The 10,080-nt window shown below is 34.3% G+C and overlaps 2 protein-coding genes across 2 annotated transcripts in view; both read left to right on the forward strand.

Annotated features, from left to right (window-relative positions):
• Positions 1-1,873, forward strand: part of Dus3 (Dihydrouridine synthase 3) — a 118,055-nt gene extending 116,182 nt beyond the window's left edge. Inside the window, exons 17-18 of the mRNA XM_080175868.1 lie at positions 258-405; positions 849-1,873. Of these exons, the coding sequence (XP_080031994.1) occupies positions 258-405; positions 849-938 (238 nt within the window). The 3' untranslated portion in view covers positions 939-1,873. The remainder of the gene's footprint in view (positions 1-257; positions 406-848) is intronic.
• A 29-nt stretch (positions 1,874-1,902) lies between these two features.
• Positions 1,903-8,139, forward strand: LOC145331253 (E3 ubiquitin-protein ligase RING2-like). The gene is made up of 10 exons (XM_080175869.1): positions 1,903-1,965; positions 3,395-3,519; positions 3,996-4,136; positions 4,870-5,012; positions 5,883-5,967; positions 6,164-6,217; positions 6,824-6,924; positions 7,222-7,316; positions 7,667-7,751; positions 8,102-8,139. Exons 1-10 carry the CDS (start codon positions 1,903-1,905, stop codon positions 8,137-8,139), a joined length of 930 nt encoding a protein of 309 aa, XP_080031995.1.
• Positions 8,140-10,080: the final 1,941 nt, after the last annotated feature.

Consider the following 10,080-nt stretch of genomic DNA (forward strand, 5'->3'; position numbering starts at 1 on the left):
AAAATTGCTATAAACCTTTCCAGGACCTATGAGAAGCTACATTGTAAAGTAAAACCATATCGTTTCAGTCGTTGGTGAGATCCTTTGGATCACACATACAGACAGATATCCTGTTACTTTGTTATAAGAATTTTGCACTACTAGATAATATTTAAAGTTATTTCACTCTTGTAATTCATTATCACTCATTCTTCAGTGTTGTTTTTCAAATGCGTTTTTCTTTTTGATAAACTCAGCCTAGTGATTTTTTTCTTCAGATTCCTACTTGAATGGTTAAGCTTTACCTACAGATATGTTCCGTTTGGAATTCTAAAAAATCCGCCACAAAGAATTAATGAGAGGATTCCTGGCCGATACAGGGGCAGATGCGAGATGGAAACTTTACTGTCCTCAAATAATAGCCAGGTACAGAGAGATAGTTAGTCATGCAGATAGAAAGATACTTAGGCTGACTAATAGTTAAATACTTGTTCTATTCATAGCTAAATATTTATACGTCATACAGAAAAACACACATACATGTATTCTGATAGATGAAAAAAACGGGTTGAACTTTTCAGGTCAGAGAAGCTTCAATTATGATAAACCATTAAAAAAGATTAGATAAATCATAAAAAGTAGTCAAGGAGACGTTCTACTCACAACCCTCTGAAATTCTTAACCTTTATTCATTTTTATTTTCATTTAATTCAGGAGAATCTACCCTTGCAAAAAACAGACCTTTTCTTCCATGATACGTTAATAAACATTGAATTTCTCAAAATCATAGGTATGGCCACATGGAAAGATAAATTATAGTCAAAGGCTCAATGAGTAGCTGCGCTAATTAACAATTTACTTTATTTCAGGATTGGGTGAAGATAACAGAAATATTCTTGGGCAAAGTGAAGGATAATTTTGAATTTGTTCCTAAACACAAAGCAAATTCTTATTCTTAATTGTAAAGTTTTTTGACATTTTTAGTTTTTTTTATAGATATTTAAGGTGAGGTTTTTCAATCCCATTAAATCCAGAGATCCAGTAATAGAACCATGCAGATAAATAAACATCCCCATTCTAAAGTCTTTTTTGAGGGATGTGGGAAAGGTTAATTCTCCTCCCATCTTGATTAAATTAAAGTGCCTTATAAATATTTTATTATTTAATTTGATTAAATAAATAACTACCCAACCAGAATGAACTTCACATTAATTTTACACAAATATTAAGTTTAGTATTATGCAGTTTTGTAATTGGATAATATAAGGTAGAAAACTGGTTCTATATTTATAAAAAAAATATCCTTAATGATTACAAAACCTCACCTAACTTCATAAAACATCTTGTAACCAGGCTATGCAGAGGAGTATATTAACCAACCAATCAATCAGTTATAAATCAACTTGGCTGTGAATGTGATATTATAAATAATAAAAGTATATTTAAGAGGCAAATTTCATGAATGAGATGTAGGTAGAGAGTTTGAAATCCTAGAACATGAGTCATTTTTGTTTGTAAAATACGTACTAAAATATTTGGATCAGGGAAAAAACGAAACAGCGGGTTTCTTCGTATTTTCACAGTAGCTTTAATCTATTTCTAGCCCCTGTGGGGGCTCTAACCCTGCGGGACCTTTTTCCTATCCCTGCGGGGCAATCATTAACATTCACCTAACCTAAACTATTAAAAAATACTGTGAAAATATGATGAAACCCGCTACTTCGTTTTCTTTCATGATCCAAATATTTGATAAAATATGTTCAATTCTTTCTTGAAATCTTTAAATGATTTAGTTAAGTCACTAAGTTGTCAATCTCTCAACCTCTCATTCTTGGATAGTTCCCTTTCAAACTTGTCACAGATAATGTCACAATTATCATTTTTTGATATTTTTTCAGAATTGCTCGCTCCAAGGATTGTAAAATGACTGAGGTTGAGGAGAAATCCTGGGAATTGAGTTTGTATGAATCATTACGGACCACACAGGTATAGTGGAATACTGTTATGACAGACAGACATACTGTCCTCAGAAAATATCGTTGACTATAATCATTTGTTACCTACCTTAACTTGGTTTTTCATTGATTCAAAAATATTTCCACGGTTTTCCTTAACATTTACTATTTTTTTATACCAACAGACATTAAAAAAATCAGATTGTTGACTAGACTGTAAGTAAATTATGGCAGTTAAATTTTTTAAAAAATATATTGTCGTTTTCCCTCCCTCACTGCAAAATAATTTTCGTAAAGTTGTGTGTAAAAGGGGGGGGGGGGAAATGTGGTGACTCGTGCCACGACATACCAGCAATTTTATTTTGGGTGCTACTCCCTTAGTTTTAGAGATAATTGGGTGAAATCTTTTGGGCTGGGTCACTAATTACCCCAACTATTGGTATCTTTCAAAAAAAACGGCGGCGGGTCCGCCGCTCCCGCCCTTCGCCGCCATTTTCCGCCGCCGCCAAATTGCATTTTTTATTGCATTTCTCGCCGAATTAGGCAATTTGGAATCATTTGAGACCATGTTATTTTTTTCAAAAATTTTTCCCCTTATAAGCCGTCCTGTGGGCGGCGGAAAATGGCGGTGGAAGGCGGGAGCGGTAGTACCGCCGCCATTTTTTATTCAAATATTGTTTTGCTGATCTACCTCAAAAGATTTTGTTTCAATATCTTTAAAAGCACAGGAGAAGCACTGAATTTTAGATATACCTTAATAAACGAGAATTTGAAAAAAATGACTAAGTCCCCCCGCGGTTGGTTATAAGGGGAAAAATTGTTGAAAAAAATAACATGGTCTCAAATGATTCCAAATTGCCTAATTCGGCGAGAAATGCAATAAAAAAAATTTTGACGGCGGCGGAAAATGGCGGTGGACGGCGGGAGCGGCGGTACCGCCGCCATTTTTTATAAACGAGAATTTGAAAAAAATGACTAAGTCCCCCCGCAGGGTTGGTTATAAGGGGAAAAATTTTTGAAAAAAATAACATGATTCCAAATTGCCTAATTCGGCGAGAAATGCAATAAAAAAAAATTTTTTGGCGGCGGCGGAAAATGGCGGCGAATGGCGGGAGCGGCGGACCCGCCGCAGTTTTTTTTGAAAGATACCAATAGTTGGGGTAATTAGTGACCCAGCCCAAAAGATTTCACCCAATTATCTCTAAAACTAAGGGAGTAGCACCCAAAATAAAATTGCTGGTATGTGTCACCACATCCCCCCCCCCCCTTTTAGTCAAATGCTTTTATAAAGTCAAACTGTTCTTAATTATGATCAAATGTATCAATATGAAATGGTCATAATTAGGACCAGTTTGAATGATTAAGAGTAGTATACAAAAAGCTTACACACGGACAAGACGGAAAATAAGCGAAAAAATGACCCTCTTTATATATTTTTTATGTATACTTTTGATGTATAGGATGCCATTACAGACCCCAAAGCAGAGATAGCTGTGAGTCCCAAATCCATGCAGAGTGAGCTCACATGTCCCATCTGTCTAGACATGCTCACACAGACTATGACAACTAAAGAATGTTTACACAGGTACTACAAATTTCAGGTATCTAAAGGGATAAGACAATGGTCGATAATTTGATGTACATCCCCAAGGATGACACACAAAATTACCCTTTTTTAAGGATTGAAATTTGTGGTTGAAACGTTTGAATACTCAACTTAATAAACCAACCAATCAAAATTCAGTTAAAGTCCTCAAAGTTGTTAAGGCAACAAATAAAAAACGTTTTATAAATCTTTTTGGACTAATGTAATAAACAGCCGCCCATTGTCCCCTCTATCTCTGATCATAAATACTACATAAATGAAGGTTAATTTAAGTAATTAAGTAGTGATTATGATATAAATCACTTCCTGTTTAATAAAAACAAGTAGGATCTAATTTACTATTGTTTGTAACTCAGGGGCAAATGTTCATTTTAAGGCTATGTTCGTATCAAGGAAGAAACAAAAAGTTATAATATCAACTTGTAAAATCAAAACTAAGTTAATTCTTAATTAAGGTTTTGTGCAGAATGTATCATCACAGCCCTGAGATCTGGAAACAAAGAGTGTCCAACCTGCAGAAAGAAACTGGTCTCCAAGAGGTCTCTCAGACATGATCCTAACTTTGACCAGCTGGTGGCCAGAATATTTCCAGACAGGTACACAAAACTTGTTTTCCTCAAAACCAGTTTCCCCTATTTTCATAATCTTGTTAGATGTGCTAGCCCTGTAGGGCTCTTCAATTTCCTTACATTACCTAACTTTGAATAAGAATAACAAACCAGTGAGATGTTCCTTTCATTTTTTGATACCTTTTTCTCTTTATTTTATTTCTTTCAGTTCTTATAGTAATTAATTATTCCTTTTAATGTTTGCGGATTTTAATCTTTGACCTCATTATTGCTACAGCTTAAGTAGCACAAATCCTTAGTTCACATTATACATAAATGATTTTGCAATCAAGGATGGGATGCAGAGTTAAAGACAAACTTAGAATTGTAATAGGATTTTTTAACGGCTAGATAGATTTGATTATGAATGAGAAAATATTTTTCATAAATAGTATGAAGTCCTAAATAAACATAAGTTTACTTTTTTAAAATCTTTGTGTACCATGTTCTTATATTTCAACTCAGGTATCTAAAGGGTTAAGACAATGGCCGATAAATTGATATACATCCCCATTGTTTATAAACAAAATCACCCCAACTGTAGATTACAATTAGTGGTTGTAACGTTTGGACAAACAACTCAATAAGCCAACCAATCAAAATCCATTTAAAGTCCCCAAAGTATTTAAGCTAATGTTATGATAAAACTTTAGGGACTAGTTTAATAACCAGCCCATTGTCCCCTCTCTCTCTTTCTAATTTCAACTAAACTAAATTACAGAGAAGAATATGAGGAAGAACAACAGAAGGCGCTGGCAATTGCCAGCAAGAAACACAGCCAGCAGCTTATGAGTGGCATAAGTTCTGCCGCCAAAGCTCAAGCCGAACATGTCAAAATGATCAACAGAAAAAAGAATTTATCAGGTGAAAATTTATTTAAGCCATTTCCAGGAATAAAGGGAGGGGGGGGGGTTTAATGCAACCATCTCGTAATCAGTGAGCAAATGGCACTTACAATTCGAATTTCGATCTGAAATTTTGCATGAGTAATCCCTGGTAGGTCTATTTTCCCTAAATCGAACAAAAAGTTGAGAAAGTAACGGCTAGCGGCTCAGCCGTTTAGCCGTTTTTTGTCTATTTTTAGGGCAAATTTGCCATCAACTTTTTGAAACATATTTTTGCTTTAAATCATGTGAAACGATACAAAATTTTTTTTTTAGATTTCTAGTACCAGCAACTAGCGGCTAGAGCAGTTTGAAAACGTTTTGGAGCAGCATAGAGTATTATGTAAAGATAGATTTCGTGATGATTTCCCTTGAAAATAGTTTTAAAAATGGCTTAACTGCTAAGCCGCCAGCCGTTAGCCGTTACTTTTCCAACTTTTTGTTCAATTTAGGGAAAATAGACCTACCAAGGATTACTCATGCAAAATTCCAAATCAAAATTCGAATTCTAAGTACCATTTGCCCACTGATTACGAGATGGTTGCATTAACCCCCCCCCCCCCCTTATAACAAGCGAAATAAATGTTGAAATAATGAAATATTTGGGGGTAGATAAAAAGGTTGTCTTTTCTACGGAGCGTTGTCCCATAAAAAACGAAAAAGTCTGCTGAAAGAACCAAATATTTTTTTCGAATTAATTCCGTTGCTGGTTACAGCTGACTTGGTTCAATTTGTCTGGAATTTTGTGTATTATATTGTGTATTAAAGACCTTTAAAACAGCGTTCCTTTAAAATTCCCTAAAACCTTTAAATTTTATTTCCAACTAATGTAAACCTAATCTTGTTGAAGATTATGACGAGTTAGTAGCCAGCCATGCAGCAGTGGGAGAGACTCCTGATCAAGAAGATGATCCCATAGAAGGGGAAGCATTTAGGTAAGAGATTTGGTTAGTTAGCCATGCTAGAGTTGTATTAACTCCTGATCAAGATGATGATCCAATAGAAGGGGATGCATTTAGGTAAGAGATTTGTTAGGCAGCCATGCTAGAGTTGTATTAACTCCTGATCAAGAAGATGATCCCATAGAAGGAGAAGCATTTAGGTAAGAGATTTGTTAGTTATCCATGCTAGAGTTGTATTAACTCCTGATCAAGAAGATGATCCCATAGAAGGAGATGCATTTAGGTAAGAGATTTGTTAGTCAGCCATGCTAGAGCTGTATTAACTCCTGATCAAGATGATGATCCTATTGAAGTGGAAGCATTTAGGTAAGAGAATTGTTAGTTAGCCATGCTAGAGTTGTATTAACTCCTGATCAAGATGATGATCCTATTGAAGTGGAAGCATTTAGGTAAGAGATTTGGTAAGGTAGGTGTGTGTGTGTAGCAATTGTTTCTCAGTGTTTGGACTTAAGTAGTCATGCTATAATATGTAAGATAATTACATGTAATCAAGATTTTAGTCCTATAAAAAAAAGTTTTCGGATATAGTCCCTTTCGTGGCAACGCACCTTAAGGGACGATTCGTCGTATTTTTAAAATGGCTTTTTAACTGTTTTAAAGGGTTAGGTTAGGTTATATTGGGTTAGGCGACTGCCCCGCAGGGTTAGAGGCTAGAAATAGGAGAAAAGCTACTGTGAAAAATACGTAGAATCGCCTCTTAAGGAGCGTTGCCACGAAAGGGACTATACCCAAGTTTTCAATGCAGTAATTTTTTCAGTTTGCTATACTTTACCTTCTTATCAGGAATTGCTTGAATTATTTCGACTGGTTTCTACTTTTATATCTTTAGGAAAAAGAAGAAGAAAGCTGGGGACGCCATGGCAGACGCGTTGGGTCCCAACGAAACTGAAGCCATCATCAGACCTCACCCAGATGTATCTCAAGAATTAGGTAATTTACCATTAATGTACAGTATATTTTAACATGTAATAAAATGTAAGTCTTATTGTAAATCAAAGAAAAAGAGAGATGCATTTATTGTTTCTTGGGCCATAGACCGACATACCTTGGGTACTTTAGTTAAATTTTGATTGGCTCATTTAATCTAGGAGTTTCCAAACTTTTCAACTAATATTTTTTATCTGCAGAGGGGGCTATTTCTTTTATCATAGTTGAGGATATTCATCAATTTAAGATTATTAAATTTTGATAAATTAGAACTACATTAGATTATTAATTATATTTTAGTTGAGAGATTGGGAGAGACAAATGTAAGATATATTAAAACTACATTGGATTGCAGTGTAGACCACATCATTAAATACCTGGATCTCAGAATAAAGGTAAGTGATTCATATTATCATATGCTTATGGAAGATTAAGATAACTATTTCACTCCTATGAGAACCGGAAAACTATATTTAGGGTAGATTATTTAATGGTAAAAAGCTAAACTAAAGCCTCCTTAAAAGCAAATTCTATTTTGAAAAGAAAGTTTTCCATCAATAAATGAAAAATAAATAAATTCTTGCTTGTAAAAAAATATTATTTGTCAATAGGACAAAAATCTGCAAATGATATTTTAAGTTGATACTCTATTTGATTTAACTGTTTGTTAATTTCATGTTTCTTTCGCTACTATTAAGTTAAAATGTGGTCTTTATTGATTTTTTTTATAATTTTGTTATTTCAGGCGGATTTGGAAACAAATGCTGACGACAGTTTTTCATCAGAACCAAATCAACCTGATAATTTCAAACTTTATCTCATTAAAGATGGTAATTTTTCAATTTTTTTATCTTTATTATATAAACACAAGAATCCCATAAAAAGACGGATATATAAAGTATATTAGAGAATAGCTTCGCTTCTAGAAATAAAACATTATTTAGGTGAAGATATAGAGCTGACGGGACCTGAAACTTTGGAGATGATTAAAGAAGAATATCTCAAGGAATTCAATAATTTTTTGTTTTTTAATGCTGCGCTACTTTTGGACTTAAAAGTCCACTAGAACTCTCACATAGACACAAATCAGCTGACTTATCATGTACGTCCTGGCAGTTATATGTTGGCCGCTGTGTTTAATCTTTTCTTTGTAAGTTTCTATATATGTATGTATATACAGTTTGTGTGATCTTAATGATGGGTCATGTTACTGCCTAATATCATTAATGATTAGCGCTGCTATGTCAGATGCGTGGCATTAAAATTCATTATATAGAAGAACTCGTAAATTTCTCATCATCATTTACCATCATCATTTACCATCAACTTTTTTTGTTGAAACTTTAGTTTTAAATTTTATGGTAGAAAAAATTGGGTGCAGTCAGGGTTGGCATATGATATCGGGCACTTTTTTCTATATTGGACTGCCCGTTTGCCCATAAGGGGTTTTGGGCACCCTTTTTGACAAATGTCGTAAGAAGTAGGGATGGGAATCCGTCGAATTTTTGGGCCGGATTCGGATTCCGGATTCTGAAGGAATCCGTCAAAAAAAGTGACGGATTCTTGCGGATTCCGGATTCTTATTTTTGGCGGATTCCGGATTCTAGCAGTATTTTAAAAGGCCGTCCGTCACAGAGGGATAGCTTTTTTCGTTAATTTATCACTATGTTACTTGGTTGAAGCCTTGATTTGTTTAAAGTGTTGACTTCCAGCATAACTAAAACATTTACATCACATTAGTAAATTTAAAAATTTAAGTGCTACTTATGTCCTAAAAATGTGCTTGGTATTTTCTAACCTATTTCAATTAAATTTAGCCTACCAATTTAGAATCCGGAATCCGCTATAAAAAACGGATTCCGGATCCGGATTCGGATTCCAAAATTGGCCGAAAATTGGGCGGATTCCGGATTCCGGATTCGGATTCCGGATCCGGATTCCCATCACTAGTAAGAAGCATATAAAAAGGTTATAAAATAGCCTCAAACCATACCGAGACTTATTATTAGAAATAAAATAGCCTAAAACTATCTCAGGACCTTTAAAAGCTCCACTGGAAAGGAGAACCATATCGGTTCAGCGGTTAGCGAAATCCTTCTCTAGATAAAAAAAAATATTACCAATTTATATAATAGTTAATATCACCCCAAAAAAAAAGGCCCTCCCTCCCTCTTTTTTCACCCCCTCCCCTTTTTTTCACACCCCAAAAGGGGGGGTGCCCAACTCTGCTCAAAAGGACCGATAAAGGGCAGCCCAAAACTTCCCGCCCGATATGCCAACCCTGGGTACAGTAACCTTCTCCCTTTCTCTAACTAACTACAAATCTTTCATATATATTAATGAATATATCTGAACAGAAATTGACGCGGCCCGTGGAGATTTACTACTTTTGTGATTATCTACCTGCCCAGGAACCATAGAAGTAGCTAGTTACAGAGGAGCTTCTCTCATGAAATAACCTTTCAAGATACCATACAAATAAGTTATACAGTGTAAACGTTTTTCCAGTCTGGCTATGAAACCGATTAATATCCACTGGATATGAACCAGTTCTCCTCCAAACTGAAAAATCATGTATTGCATCTTATTACAGACAATTTTCCACGAATTTCCGCGGAATACTGCCTAAAATACAATGCTATAAATAACTCTTTAAGTACTCTGTAAATATTCATTCCAATGCATGAAACTTTAGTTACAATACACTGAACTTTAAAAACCTAATTATTTCAAAATGTTTACAACTTCGAATTCTTCTAAAAAGTACCTATTGTTAATTGTTTTTAAAAATTTGTGATTAAAAAATAATCAATAGCTTTTCATCAATTTTAACTGTAAAGATTTTTAACAAAATGTTCAAAATTTCTTTTCAATTATAAAATCAATCTCATTTTTTATGTTTTTAAGTGAAACTCAGATTTCCTTTAGATAAAATTTGGCTCTAAGCCGTAATAATAAAAATATTGATACGTAGGTATCATAGACAACTTTCAACAAAAAAGAAAATTAAAGAAAGAATCTCTAACTCGTTGGCACGGGCCTTCCGCTCCTCGAGGCAATCAAACAGGAATTAATCATTTTGTTTTTCCTTTCGATAATATATTGATTTTTTGAAAGTGTACATTTTTTCAATGTATAAACCAGTACCATGTATGTTAT

The sequence above is a fragment of the Acartia tonsa genome, chromosome 11 (assembly GCF_053477335.1).
Source record: "Acartia tonsa isolate MP-2025a chromosome 11, ASM5347733v1, whole genome shotgun sequence".
Lineage (NCBI taxonomy): Eukaryota > Metazoa > Arthropoda > Copepoda > Calanoida > Acartiidae > Acartia > Acartia tonsa.

Coding starts and splice junctions, on each gene's coding strand:
- LOC145331253 (XM_080175869.1), top strand. CDS start 1,903: ATGACTGAGGTTGAGGAGAAATCCTGGGAATTGAGTTTGTATGAATCA. Junction 5,968..6,163: donor ATAGAAGGGGAAGCATTTAG/GTAAGAGATTTG, acceptor TATCCATGCTAG/AGTTGTATTAACTCCTGATC. Junction 7,752..8,101: donor ACTTTATCTCATTAAAGATG/GTAATTTTTCAA, acceptor ATGTATATACAG/TTTGTGTGATCTTAATGATG.